General features: G+C 46.8%; 1 protein-coding gene across 2 annotated transcripts in view; it reads right to left on the bottom strand.

Moving 5' to 3' along the window:
- Positions 1 to 11913: 11913 nt before the first annotated feature.
- Positions 11914 to 15392, bottom strand: part of ARNT2 (aryl hydrocarbon receptor nuclear translocator 2) — a 199910-nt gene continuing 196431 nt past the window's right edge. For both annotated transcript variants that reach the window (XM_064267202.1, XM_064267201.1), the window contains exons 18-19: positions 14571 to 14707; positions 11914 to 12314 (exon numbers count right to left, since the gene is read on the bottom strand). In XM_064267202.1, the coding sequence (XP_064123272.1) occupies positions 12216 to 12314; positions 14571 to 14707 (236 nt within the window). In that variant the 3' untranslated portion in view covers positions 11914 to 12215. The remainder of the gene's footprint in view (positions 12315 to 14570; positions 14708 to 15392) is intronic.

Raw genomic sequence — 15392 nt, forward strand, 5'->3', positions numbered from 1 at the left:
AAGGGGACTTCTAAGCCAATTGGCAAAATAATTCTATTATGAAAACATTCTGCATCCCACTTTGAAGTGTGGCGTCTGGGGTCTTAAATGCTAACAAGCGGCCATCTAAGATGCATCAATTGGTCTCAACCCACCTGGATCAAGGGAGAATGAAGAACACCAAGGTCACACGATAACTATGAGCCCAAGAGACAGAAAGGGCCACATGAACCAGAGACTTACATCATCCTGAGACCAGAAGAACTAGATGGTGCCCGGCCACATCCGATGACTGCCCTGACAGGGAGCACAACAGAGAACCCCTGAGGGAGCAGGAACAGTGGGATAAAAAAAAATGCAGACCCCAAATTCTCATAAAAAGACCAGACTTAATGGTCTGACTGAGACTAGAAGAATCCCGGTGGTCATGGTCCCCAAACCTTCTGTTGGCCCAGGACAGGAACCATCCCCGAAGACAACTCATCAGACATGGAAGGGACTGGACAATGGGCTGGAGAGAGATGCTGATGAAGAGTGAGCTACTTGTATCAGGTGGACACTTGAGACTGTGTTGTCATCTCCTGTCTGGAGGGAGGTGGGAGGGAAGAGAGGGTTAGAAACTGGCAAGACCGTCACGAGGGGAGAGACTGGAAGGAGGGAGCAGGTGACTCATTATGGGGAAAGTGGGAGTATGCAGTAGGGTGTATATAAGCTTATATGTGACAGACTGACTTGATTTGTAAACTTTCACTTAAAGCACAATAAAAATTATTAAAAAAAAAAATGTCACTGTGGCCCACCAGTCAGAGTGGGGGCATATGGAGGTCAGGTATTAATGGAGTCTTACTTAGCTCATATCCATTTCACAGTGGATCCAGTGGGTCCCCAAACCATCCTGTAGTGATTTCCCCAGTTCCAGAATGCATAAGTGGGATAGACATATTCAACAACTGGCAGAACCACTACACTGGATCCTTGACATGTGGAGTAAGGGCTATTTTGGTAGGAAAGGCTAAGTGGAAGCCATTAGAACTGCTCCTACCTAGAAAAATAGTAAACCAAAAGCAATGCCACATTCCTGGAGGGATTGCAGAGTTTACTGCCACTATTCAGGCTTTGAAGGATGCAGGGGAGGCGATTCCCACCCCAGTCCCCTTTTAACTCACCTATTTGGCCTGTGCAAAAGTCAGATGAATCTTGGAATGGCAGTGGATTATTGAAAACTTAACCAGGTGCGGTCTCCAATGGCAGCTACTGTCCCAGATGTGGTTTCATTGCCTGAGTATATTAATCCATCGCCTGGTACCTGGTATGCAGCTATTGATCTGGCTAATACCTTTTTCTCCATATCTGTTTAGAAGGACCATCAGAAGCAAGTTTGCCTTCAGCTGGCAAGGCTATCAATACAACTTCACTGTCCTACCTGAGGAGTATATCAACTCTCCAGCCCTATGTCATAATTTAGACCGCAGGGATCTTGATTGCCTTTCCCTTCCACACGATGTCACACTGGTCCATTACATTGATGACATTTGCTGATTGGACCTAGAAAGGAAGACGTATCAATCACTCTAGACTTTTTTGTAATACATTCACATGCTGGAGGGTGGGAAATTAATCCAACAAAAATTCTTGCGCCCTCCACCTCAGTGAAATTTCTAGGATTCCGGTGGTGTGTGGCATGTGCAGATATTCCTTCCAAAGTGAAGGATAAGTTGTTACATCTGGCTCCTCCTACAACTAAAAAGGAGGCACAATGCCTGGTGGGCCTCTTTGGATTTTAGAGGCAGCATATCCCTCATTTGGTGTGCTGTTTTGGCCTACTTAGCAAGTGACTCAAAAAGCTGCTAGTTTTGAGCGGGACCCAGAACAAGAGAAGGTTCTGCAAAAGGTTCAGGCTGTCATGCAAGCTGTTCTGCCACGTGGGCCTCCACCTAAACCCTTCACACTCTCTGGAAAACCCTGTTCTGTTTGCATGTCTCTCTCCCCTGGGTGTTCCCTCTGTAGCCTCAGGTCCAGTACTGTGCATGGCAGGTCCAAAACCAAACCAAGCCCATTACCGTTGAGTCAATTTTGACTCACAGCAACCCTATAGCACTGAGTAGAACTGCTCCATAAGGGTTCCTAGGTTTTAATCTTTACGGGAAGGAGCCCTGGCAGTGCAGTGGTTAAGCATTTGGCTGCTAACCAAAAGATTGGCGGTTCCAAGTCACCAGCTGCTCCACAGGAGAAAGATGTGGCAGTCTGCTTTGGTAAAGATTTACAGCCTTGGAAGCTGTGTCGGGTCGTGCGCTGAGTGACTCAACTTGATGACAGTGGGTTTGGTTTTGGGTTTAATCTTTACAGAAATAGATGAGTCGATTCCAACTCATACTATGACCCTATAGGACAGAGTAGAACTGCCCCATAGGGTTTCCAAAGAACGGCTGGTGAATTTGAACTGCCAACATTTTGGTTAGCAGCTGAGCTCTTAACCACGGCGCCACCAGGGCTCTTCACATAAAATACTGAACATATATTATTGGTAAACTCAGGGAGATAACTACTATTGTTCCATTTATGAAAAGGACATATTTTTAAAAATCATTCATTTTCTGTATTAAAGAGAGACTACAATTATAGTACCAGCACAGGTGGTAACAAGTATTTGGTCTTTTTCAGAATTTCGGCTCCCCTGCCCCTGTCTTACCATGCTGTGAGTTTCCACTGTCACAGGCTTGCTCAGCTCTGGGCCAATCTACCACTCTCCAAGGGCACATTTCTCTTTTACATCCTGTGGCTTCTAAATAGGTCCCTGGGTGGTGCAGTGGGTACAGGTGGCACAAGTGGTTTTCGCTGACCGCTAACCTTAAAGGTTGGGGATTCAAACCCACCCAGTGGCTCTGTGGGAGAAAGGCCTAGCAATGTGCGTGTATAAAGATTACAGCCAGGAAAATCCAATGGACCTAACACATGGGGTCGCTGCAAGTTGGAATTGACTCACCGGCAAGGGTTTGGGTTTTTTGGGCTCTAAATTCTTAAGTAACCTGCCCACAGATTTCAAGGTATTGTTGTGAATCATTTATTCCCTTATTCTGACAGGTATTTTGCTTTTTATTATTTTTTATGATTTTATAGATACAGTTTTTGTAAAACAAGTCATATTAAAAGTTACAAGGATGGTAGGGAAATTCACCTGAAATTTCAACACTTCAAAACTACCATTAGGATATTGCCATACATCTATTATGCACAGGAATGCACACTTATAAAAGTTCTTATGTAAAGGTAATTGCATTTAATGCTTTTAATTTTTGCTTACTCTCTCTGCTTCCTCACTTCCTGGGACTTGAATACAGCCTAATGAGAATATTTTGTTATTCAGGTGCCTTTGTGTGGGTTCGAACCAATTTTTCAGCTAGTAGTCGAGTGCTTAATCATTTATACCACCCAGGGACTTCATACACATACACTTATAGCCATATACTCCCAGGGACTCCCTATACACACACACACACACACACACACACACACACACAGCCACATACTCCCAGGGACTCCTTGTACACACACACACACACATACTCACACAACAGCCACATATTCTCAGGGACTCCCTGTAGACACACACTCATCCACATACTCCCAGGGACTCCCTGTAGACACACACTCATCCATATACTCCCAGGGACTCCCTGTAGACACACACACATCCACATACTCCCAGGGACTCCCTGTAGACACACACATACTCCCAGGGACTCCCTGTAGACACACACACATCCACATACTCCCAGGGACTCCCTGTAGACACACACATACTCCCAGGGACTCCCTGTAGACACACACTCATCCACATACTCCCAGGGACTCCCTGTAGACACACACACATCCACATACTCCCAGGGACTCCCTGTAGACACACACATATTCCCAGGGACTCCCTGTAGACACACACTCATCCACATACTCCCAGGGACTCCCTGTAGACACACACATACTCCCAGGGACTCCCTGTAGACACACACTCATCCACATACTCCCAAGGACTCCCTGTAGACACACACATACTCCCAGGGACTCCCTGTAGACACACACATACTCCCAGGGACTCCCTGTACACACCACACACATAGCCACATACTCTCAGGGACTCCCTACACACACACACACACACACAGCCACATACTCACAGATGAACCTACTCAATGTGTTTTTTCAAGTGTTTTTCTCAAAATGGATTCATGTTATTTATACTTCTCTTATTATTGCTTTTATATGCTAACATTATATTGAGGTAATGGTGATATAACCTTTAATGACATAGAGGTACTCCAATTTATTCACCTATTGCTCTCAGCAGGCTTTGTGTTAATTCACAATTTCCCCAACTATAAAATGTTGCTTCAATAAACATCCTCATGCATATGTTCATATATTCTGAGGATTTTGTTTCACTAGGATGAGTCTCTAAAAGTGGGGTAAATGTGCAGCTGAGTCAAAAATATGTTTTTGCTTTCTTTTGAATTTAATAGCTATTGCCACATTGCCCTCAAAACGAGTTGTAAGAATTTACACTTCTACCAAAAACGCGTAAGAGAAATCTTTTACGTGCATCCTCACAGGTAGTAGGTGTGATCCCTCTTTTGTCCTTTTGCCCATCTATTGCATGAGATATTTCATTCATTGGTACTTTAATTTGCACGTCCCTATTTGTGAGATTAAGTTTTCATTTTCTCGTGTACTGATCTATGTTTAATTATTAAATATTTCCAATATACATCAAATTTGAGAAAAGTTGAACAGACTCCTATATGCTTGTCACAGACATTAAACAGCTGGTTAACATTTTGCCATAATGGCTTCGAATGTTTTTCTTTTTCCATTTCAACCAACATGCCCCCCCCACCCCTTTCTCTTTTCTCGTTCTTAATATATTTTGAGGAATTTGCCAGACAAGCAACTCCTTCGTCTTTCCCCATCAATGGAGTTGTATGCATCAGTCCATGTGGGTTTTTTTCTTTTCCCTTTACTACACAGCTATTTACTCACAAACAAAACATGTGATTGCTTTAAATTGTAGAAGTATACACATTTTAAATTAAATATTAAACTTTTAGAATTTTTACATGCTGAAATAAGATTATTTTAAGTTCTGCAATATATTCCCTTGAGTGACTAAATCAGTCTGTTCATTTCTCTACTGGGTGAGCAATTGCTGTGGAATCAAATCAGACTCATGGTGACCTCACGTGTGTGAGTGAGTGGACCTGCGCTCCATTGGGTTTTCGAAGGCTGATTTTTCAGAAGCAGATCACCAGGTCTTTCTTCTGAGGCACCTCCAACCTTTGGGTTAGTAGCTGAGCATGTTAACCGTTTGTGCCACCCAGGGGAGGATCGTTAGGCTGCTTTCCATTTTGTTTACTGTTCCAAACAGTGCAACAGATATCCTTTACCTGTTTCCTGTGTGCATGGGGGAATTTTTCTAGGATAGATGTTAGGAATTGGGATCACTGAGTCACAGGGTTTGTGCATCTTTGACATTACTAGCTATTGCCTAATACACTCCAAAGCAATTATACCATTTCCTATCAGCAAGGGGAAGAGTTCCTGTCTCCCCATATCCTTAGTAACAATTGTGTTATCAGACTTTGTAATTTTTGCAAATCTGAGTGATATTTGAAGTTGTCCCACTTTAATTTGGCATTTCCCTTAGTTATTAGAGAGTTTCAGCCTCTTCTAATATATTTAATGCCACTGGAGTTTCCAGGGATTGATAATTCAAACACTTTGAGCATGTACCTATTGTATTTTTCTTACCAGTTTTTATGATTTCTTTATGGACTCCGGATACTACTTTGTTAGATATATAAATTACGAATATTTTCTACCACTTTATTGACTGTCTTTTTTCTTTAAGCAGATCCCACACTTTTGATGATAAAGCTTACCAGTACCTGGTAGGCTGAACGCTCCTCCTTTCTCCTCCTATTCCTTTTCTTGTTCTTCCTCTCTTTTCTTGAAATACCTTATTCGATAATATTTATTGGCTATTTTTTTCCTTTTCTGTGCCAGAGGATATTTGGGATCACCACGTCAAATTCCATAAGAAACTTTGCTGTAACTATTTTTACATCAACTTTAGATGTAACTTTTGCACAATAAAGTGATTGTACCATTTTTTGCATGTGTGAGGGTTCTAGTTGCCCCATTTCCTGGACACTTGCTATCACATCAGTCTTTGTATATTTTAGTCATTCCAATAGGTGTACACTGTGGTATCTCCTGGTGGTTTTAATTTGCATTTCTCTGATGACTAGTGATGTTGAACATTTTTTCATGTGCTTATTTGCCACTTGTATATCTTCTTTGGTGAAGTGGCCAAATTTTTTTGTGTGCCTGTTTTGTACCGAGTTGTCTGTCTTATTAAGTTGTAAGCCTTTGGTACATCTTTTGCATGTATGTCCTTTGTCAGATAGGTTTGCAAGTTTTCTCCCAGTCAGTGGCTTATCTTTCATTCTTTTAGCTGTGACTTCAGGAGAGCAGATATTTTAAATTTTGATCAAGTCCAATTTATCAGCTTATTATTTTATGGATCACATTTTTGGTGGATTATCTAAGAAATCTATGCCTAACTCTAGGTCAGAGGTTTTCTCCTACATGTGTACTTTAAATATGTGCAGTTTATTTTATGTTGGTGGAGCCCTGGTGGCACAGTGGTTAAGAATTTGGCTGCTAACCAAAGGGTCGGCAGTTTGAATCTACCAGCTGCTCCTTGGAAACCCTATGGGGCAGTTTTACTCTGTCCTATTTTTTTTTTTTTATAGGGTCGCTATGAGTTGGCATCAATAGTAATGGGTTTGTTTGTTTGGTTTTTTTTTTAATACCTCAATAAAGCTGGAAAAAAACAGCAATGTTAAGTGTTAGGTGGAAAAGGGCTTTCAGGTGGTTTTAGTCTGCTACTTTGCTAGAATGCCAATAGCCCTCTTTTGACAAAGAAAGAATAAGATTGGGAAGTATTTAGTAGTGATTTGAGCACATTAAAATACTAACTTAATTTTGGGAGATTTAAAATTAAAAAAGAGTGTTTGACGAGGACACTACATATAGGGTTTTGGAGTGAGACCTGAGATCAAATCCTGGCTCTGCCATTTTCTTCTATGCGCTCGCAGGTGAGTTCTTCTCTGAGCCCCAGTTTCTTCATCCGGTGGTGGTGGGTGCTGCTGAGTTGACTCTGACTCACAGCACCCATGTGATGCCGTGTAACTACCCCATAAGGTTTTCCAGGCAGTCATCTTCACGGGAGGTCACCAGGTCCTTCTCCTGCAGAGCCACTGGGTGGGTTCAAACTGCTTACCTTTAAGCAGCCAAGTGCTTAACTGTTGTGCCACCAGGGCTCCTTTTCTTCGCGTGTAAAACCAGGAGTAATAGCTACATAAAAGGTTTATAACGATTATCAAAACAGCATTTGCAAAGAGGCTTGTAGAGGGCCTTGCCTAACACAGCAGCTCAAGAAATGTTAGTTCCTTTTCTATCCTAAGCAGTTACATCTCCCTGAAGGGTCCCTCTTTAGCATTCCTGCACTCTACACCTTTACTGGCTACCACACTTAAGAAGGTGTTCATACAAGATCCACCCCAAACTCCAAGGGAGAGATTCCACAAATTGTTCAATTACAAAGTCGGCCTGGACCATTCATTGTTCTGAGCAAAGTCATTTTTATTGTAATGAAATTTTAAAAGGCAGTTACATTAGTTAAACATATACACAACCAACTTTATAACTGTTAGTCATGGAGACCATTCAAGAAATACAAATTATGATTTACCCACAGCACAGTTCACATCCATAAGAAAGGCTAAAAGGGAAACGATTAAGTGCTGAAGTCGCCAACCGAAGCCTGTCTGGGAAATCTTTGTTTTTGAAGGAGAATTAGACTGTTACATGAGGCAAGCTGCCCTGTCCTGCACGGCCCGGGAAACCTTCATTTTGGCACTTTCACAGTTAGTGCCCTGCAGACTTTGGCCAGTGGCTTGACCACAACTCCAGCTTCCGCCACAAGACCTGGACACACCTACATGTGAAAATGTACCCACGTAGGGCCTCAGGTTACCCTAGACTCCAGGCACGCAAGGGGATGTGGACAACCAGGTGGCTCACAGCTCCTTAGCCTATAAACCCCCTTGCTGTCAGGCAGATTCCAACCCAGAGCAACCCTTAGGACAGAGAACTGCCCCATAGGGTTTCCAAGGTACAGCTGGTAGATTCAAACTGCCTACCTTTTGGTTAGCAGGTGATCTCTTAACCAGTGTACACAAGATGGGGACATAAGGGGGCTACATGGACCCCTGGCAAGTCAAGATGCAGCTACTTAATGGCCAAATCCTACTTTCTGGTAATACAGAGCATTTCTACTCTGACTTGTCACTGACTAGAGCTGTTAGGTAACTGGCTTATTCCTGTTTACATGACAGGTAGTAACTGATGGAGCAATGGGCCTAGGGGCCCAGTGTTCACTGTTCCAGCCTAGCTCATATGCAGACAAACCAGTAAGGGGTGGGGGGGGGAAGGGGGGAGAGACCCTCATTCATTTCCTCAGGGCCTGTCTCATCTTTTAGCCAAGATTAGTAGGAGCGTTGGAATCTGCAAGTGTGGCTAATCTGGGTAACAGAGAACCACTTTATTGACATGAAAGACTTAAGCTTCCCAGTGTAAGTTCCATCAATTATCGAAATCTTCTTACTACTGGCCACAGGTATTCAAGAAATAACAAAAGGGTTGAATTTTATACACTGGGAAGCAGAGAAGAATGTGGTTGTGTTGGTGATAGCTCTATTACTTCCTGAAACCAAAACTAAAAACAAAACTAGTGAGGACTGGCATATAGGTAAAATGTTCTAGAACCATCCTTAGCTACTACCGTAATCACTAACTCAGTTCAGTTAAGCCTGCATGTGGCTGCTTCTGTGTCCTCACCAATGGCTCAGGCAGCTACCACATGGCCCTCTCTGTGAAAAACCACCTGCTCGTTTGGCCTAAGGAAACGAAAGTCTAGTAGTTCAGATGAGGTGAGAGTGAGGAAGTGAGACACAGAGCCAAATAAAGTCATAAAGGATGACTTCGGGTGAGAAAGTTCCTCTCACCTTTCCAATCCTGGCTTCAACTCCATCTCAGGTATGGAGAAGGATTTGGGCTGGGTCACTGGCTGAAGGACAAGCAGATAAGAGGGTCCATTAGCTTTCTGGTTTCCAAGGCAGGCCGGCTTCAGAGGTTCTTTGTAACCTGGGATAATCAAACCGTCTAGGTCTTTCTTACTCCAGTTTGCTCAAAAAATACTTGGTGAGAGAATCTCTTGGGTATGGGATTCTCCCTGCCCTGGGCTTCCCCTCCTCCCTCTCTCCATCTATTTTCTTATTGGCCCTATGATGGCTTCTTAGAATCACATCCAGAAAGTGGTATGGGGAATGGAGGAGACATGTAATGCAAGCCAGCCAATCAAATTCCCTGCTGGTACTCCTACGGCAAAGCTGGAAGGGTAGACATTGGGACCATTTGGTTTTGACACTCCCTAGTATGTCTGGCTTCTGGTCACCCATGAATCTTTACCATCCAGGATCAAGAACTGAGCTGGCTGCAACCTAGACCCCTGTTTAAGTAGGAGAAGCCAATGAAAGGTCCTTGGGAGCAAGGACCACCTCTTATTTGTTTTGTATTCCCTCGGTGCCCAGGACAGACCGGATACCAGGCAGGCTCACAGCAAATGTGTTAACAGATTTACTGCACCTAAGAAAAGCCCCCAACTTCCCCAAATCAGGTGGAAAAAGCAAACATCAAACCCCCGAAACTTCCTAACTCACAGGCTAAAGATCACAACAAGTCTGTTTTCATTTCACCAAGAAATCTGTCTTTGATTCAAAATCTATTTTTGTGCCTTTCTAGAAAATAATTATGCCCACTGCCTGGGGCAAGCTGGAGGCCGCTGGTGGCAGAGGTGGGCCTGGGTGGGGCAGGGCACATGCAAGCAGGCCTGCTCTGGGTCTGGCACTGTCTACATGTGCGAATGTGAGGAGTCTGGACCACCTGCCACTTCTCCAGAGGGAAACGGCTCCTGAGGGAGGAGCAACACCACATGCATTTAAACTCAAGCCCCAATCACCACTGTATACAAAAGGATCCAAAGCTGCTCTGAAACTGCAAAATTAATGTTAACTTAGAGTGTAGGAACTGAGATCACACAAAACTGGCTATTGGCCAAAGGTAGTAGACAGACCATGTTGGACTCTGACAGGTGAAGCTGCCCAGGAGTCCCCTCCTGCCTGCTCTGGATGCCAGACAGGACTGGGGTTTAATGCAGAGCTTTCAAAGGGGTGACAGAAGCACCCCCCAGCTCCTGCCTGCATCATGCCGGGCTCGCTCTGCAGCCTAGAAGCAAGTCTACTTCCCATGGCCTCTACAAAGTGTGAAGATGACACACTGGTTGTTTCTGAGCGTTTTCACTACTAAGCCAGTGCCTGACAGGGTATGCCTGGAGGGACTCTGGAAGGGACACCAGGTTTCACTGCCCCAAGGCGTTCCAGTGAAGCTTCTCTCCCAAGAGGAAGCCAACGAGCTGACTGGATGGTGATGTGAACAGGAGGCTGGATGTCACTAAAGGAGAAAACAGGAGCGGCAGAGACAGCTTTTGCTAAAGGGCATGAGGCAGGGCAGGGGAAGCGAGAAACGGGGGGATGGATTCTTAAGCTCATTTCCTCACATCTTGGGGAAACCCAGTAAGCCCGGGGCCACGAGTGGAAAGTCCTAAAAATCTGCTCTTACTCCCGTCTTCAAACCACCAGAGGAATTCAAGGCCCTGATGAGTGTGTGGCTGATGCAGAGCTGGAGTCACACCTGGAACCCAAGTCTTCTGCTCCACAGACCTGCACTCTTGCCCTCCCAAGAGCCTATCTGTTCCCCAGCTGGGCTGAAGAAAGAAGGCCCATGTGGCCCAGAAGAAGTGGTTCCGAGTTCCCATCTCCACACATGGGGTTGACCCCTCAACCATCTTGAGTCGCTGAGCAGAATGCGGCCACTGAGGCTAGTCCTGGGGAAGCACGGCCAGCATGGCCCGGAATACTTGACAAGGCCACAGTCCTGCCCAGCCCATTCACACCCGCAGAGGGGCCTAGGCCTCCGTGACCACTCTGGACAAGACACAGGTATGCCTTCCTGCAGGCACTAGCATGGACAAGGTTTGCCTCTCATCGATGGAGTAAGGATGAGAAACACTGATGTAACCAGGAATAGAAGCTGTCCAGAGCCAAGTGGGAGAGGGTAGGCGCTCCCACAGGGGGCCTCCTACAGGAGGAAGGGGCTGGTTTCTCTAGGGGAGTCCTTGAGTCTGCACCAGAGGCTTAGACCAAAGAACGGTCCCCAGCCATGATTCCTGGTGACATTGCTGATGTGCAGGCCTGCACCATGTCAGCCCAGCTTCCAGATCCTAGGCCAAGGCCAACAGGGCTGAAAACCAAGGGCCCAGATACCCCCAGTCAGGGTGCTGCTGAACCTGGGGACAGGGGCTCCACATCGGGGTTCTCATGCTCACAATACAGTCTGATTGCTATACACTCACCCTGGCTGTACATGACAGACACGAGGCACAACACATCCATCAGGACAGGAAGTCATGTCACACTGCACAAAGTACACCCGTCCCCCTGTGCAATGGATGCACAGACAGGTTTAGCTGAGCTGAGTGGCGGAGAAGCCAGCACCCCTCGGTGTCCCTGTGCTCTGTGCTCGTCACCGTCAACTCACAGAACAAAGGCTATGCATCCTGCTTCCTCTTTGCTCAGCACCCCCTGATCCCCACTCATCCGGTGAAAGTTAAACACAAGAAGCAACCAGATTTCAGAGTCTTGGGCTGGCCTGCTGGTGCTGCCAGATCACTCTGAGCCTTAAATGAACTCTGACCAGGTGTAAGGTATCTACTAAGAGATTCTTCACAATCACATTTAAGGGCTGGATATGTCCCCTTCAAAGCACAGATAGAATACAATAAATACAACCAATCCCCAAGCATCGACCAATACCCCTGGCCAGTGCAGAGTGGCCAGGCTGCCTGTTCGAGCTGGGCAATGAGGGTCCATGGGGACAGGGGTGGGGTGCCTTCTGGTGGGGGTCCTGCCCAGGGCAGGCAGGGCGAGGGCAGGTCTGTTCACATCAGAGCTGATGTCACAGCGCAGATAGCACTGCACACGGGAGCCTCGCGCTGCCCAAGGCTACTCAGAAAAAGGCGGGAACATGCCCAGGTCGGCAAAGTCTTCGATGTTATAGTTGCCAGTCCCCTGGGTTGGATCTCCTGGCATGGGCAGCATGTCCTGCAGAAGAGAAAAAAGCCACAGGGGAGTCGGGTCATTCTCCCGCACACTGGGCATGTCCCAGGAGCTCAGCCTGCCACTCACCTTCACTGTCATCTCTCTGGGGCAGCCCAGAATAGTCCCCAGCCCTCTGAGGCCTCAACTATCTGAGACCCTGGGGAATGGTTCCGCCCTCCCCTGGGAGCTGTCATTCCAGCACGCAAACACAACTTCAGGACACAACCTTTGTCTATTTAAAGCCAAGCCCAGGACATTGGGGAGAACCCTGCCTGGCCCCTGCATGCACCCAAATGCAAAAGAAACAAAATGCAAGGTGGGGCAGAAGGAGCTTGTGTGAAGAAGATCTGTGTGGCCTGTATTCATTGTGCACCGTGGGGACAGGGCCAAATCCCTGCATGCTTATTGTACTTCGGTTTAGACAAACCCCTCACGTTCTCTGGGCCTCAGAAAACCCACCTAGAAAGTAGCAGTAGCAATATTCCAGTCCTTATGGCTCATTTCCCGAAGTGTTTTCTGTGGAATTCCAGGCCCATGAGATATCCAGTAAAAAAAAGAATTCCGTGGGCAAATAAATTTGGGGTACAAGGCATACATTACCTACTGTCTAGAAATTCAGTCCTCATGAGTAAGGCAGTCCCCAGGGTACGAACGTCCAACTTATGTACAGCCCGTAATTACGAACCAACCTCATAAAGTTTATTATATTAAAAATTCGAGGTACACACAATGGTTCGTAATAACAAACGTGTGCTACCTTGCCACAAGCATCAAAACACGATTATTACTGTATTACTATATTAAAGACGATTTAATATACTGGAAAGTGTTTCTTTAATGTTTTTTATGCAAAGAAAGGTACGCTATATACTATATACTAAGATAAAACATTTGACTAAATGACGTTAGATACGTAACTGTTCAGACTTATGTACAAATTCGAGTTAAAGACAGATTCAGGAAAGAAACTTGTTTGTAATCTGGAGACTGCCTGTATAATAAAGACTCTGAGAAGTCCTGCAATAAAGAATCTGAATAATTGAGTGTAACCAGTGTGTGACCAAGAATTCTAGCATCTTGACAATTAAGATCCACTTTGGGGGGCTCTGCCTTAGGGGCTGAGGTGACGTAGAAGGTAAGTACCAGGACTTACACAGGAGGCAGGGGGAACATGAGGGCCATCAGGAAGTCCGTGCAGGCCAGGCTAAGGCCCAGGTGAGGTACTTCCTGCATATTTAAAAGGAGACTGCCCCCTTTTAAATGATATCTGGCCTCTAGACCATTGTCTGTGAATATACTGGCTGGCCTGCCTGGAAAGGAGTTTGGGATGAAAGCGAGGGTTAGTGAAGAGCTGGCCCTTAGGAAGGGGGTTTATAATCCTAGGAGTCCCCCAGGTGGCCACGATGCAATTCTTGCCCAGGATCTTGAGGCATGTGGAGGCTCTGGGTAAGACACAGAGAGCTTGGGCTCTTGTAACAGGGCCTTTTCCCTCATGCAGACCTGGTGGGATAGGCCAAGCACTTGGCTGAGGGGTAGTCAGTGGACTTGTACCCCATTCAGAGCCTCCAATGAGAACATTTCTGGCTGACAGTGGAGTCCAGAAAACCCCAAGGGGTCAGAGTGCTACTCTGCAGGGCTGTCAGTGGGGCCCACTATAGCTGCACAGTTAGGCTAGATCTGCCCCAGGCTCCCAGGGATGGACCAGGAAATGTCCCAAACAATGAGCAGTTAAAAGCCCAAGGCCAGGTGCCTGGTGATCTTAACCACTGGGCCTAACTAGAGAGAAGAGCTGAGCCAGGGCTGGCTGGGCTGGGCCATCCTCCCCTCCTGGGTGGTGGCGGCAGGGGTGACGAGTGGGCCGGGGCAACTGGAGGCAGTCAGGTCTGAAGGAGCCTGCAGCTCCCAGGAGAGGCAGCAGGTGCTGCATCCTGGGCAGGGTCCCCTCGGCCTTGTGCTTTGTGTACCTCTCCTGGGCAGCTGTGGGGCTTGAGGCAGGGGAGTCTCCAACTGCAGCATCCTGCTTTGTCTGCCTCAGCTCAAAGGCTAAAGGCCCCCTCACCTTTGCCAAGTGTGTCTCAGGTTTCTCGCTGGGCAGGACAGGGCTGGCTACGCCTGGACTCCCCTCTAGCTCAGGACTACAATATGACTCAGGCCACGCCAGAACTCACGATCGCCACCGGCTGCGGCAGAGACCGAGGGGGAAAGGAAGCAGAGAGAAGGCGCCGGTACCTACGAGAAGGCGGTGCTCGCTCGATTTACCTGGAACACTTCAGTCTGACTGGGCTGCTGGTGGGAGTGCTGCTCACCGCTCTGCTGACCGTGGTGCTGGCTTTGCCACTGTGACCAGACTTCTGAGGGCCGCCCTTGAAACTGCCCGCTACTTTGTCCACCTTCAGCTGAAAGACCCGACGGACAGGACACTTCCTTTAAAAGCCATCTCATGGTCCCTTGAGCCCGAAGAACCATTGCAGCTCAGAGGGCCCCACACTTCCGAAAGGCTGGCTGGGTATGTTCCCAGCCCTTTCGCTCTGACTCAGCTAGAAGTCCGTCAGTTTAGCACTAGAGAAGCCAATGGGTAACACAGAAAGGAGAGCCCTCTGAGGAATGGCGCAGGACTTGGCTGGAGAGGGCAGTTCTCTTTGAAGTTTGCCTGCCAGGTGACCAGGCAGTTTAAGCCTTAGGTGTCCTCCATGCCCTTTGTGACCACTAATGGACGCTTCGGTTAGGTGGCTGGGGGCCAGGGGCATGTCTGTGGGACCCAGGGCATGGGTAGGGCCAGTGTTGGCGTGAGAAGGGAGAAGCAGACCTCACCTCTTCTACGCTCTCCCACCAAGGGGGACTTCTCAGCTCCAAGCTGCTGTTTGAAAGGAGTCTGGCCCTCAGCATTTCACTGAGAATTGCCATTGTCACAATCTGCCCAGGAACTCGGCTAAAGCCAGCCGTACGTGACATTCTACAAGCAAGAGCTGTGATCCTTTACCGTCTGTCCCTTCAGCTGAGAGTATCTTAGTATCAGTTTGTTTGGGAGGGAAGGAATTTGGGGGGGGGGGTGGAGATAAGGATTTTCTGTGGGAATTAGCA

The sequence above is a fragment of the Loxodonta africana genome, chromosome 13 (genome assembly GCF_030014295.1).
Source record: "Loxodonta africana isolate mLoxAfr1 chromosome 13, mLoxAfr1.hap2, whole genome shotgun sequence".
In the NCBI taxonomy this organism is placed as follows: domain Eukaryota; kingdom Metazoa; phylum Chordata; class Mammalia; order Proboscidea; family Elephantidae; genus Loxodonta; species Loxodonta africana.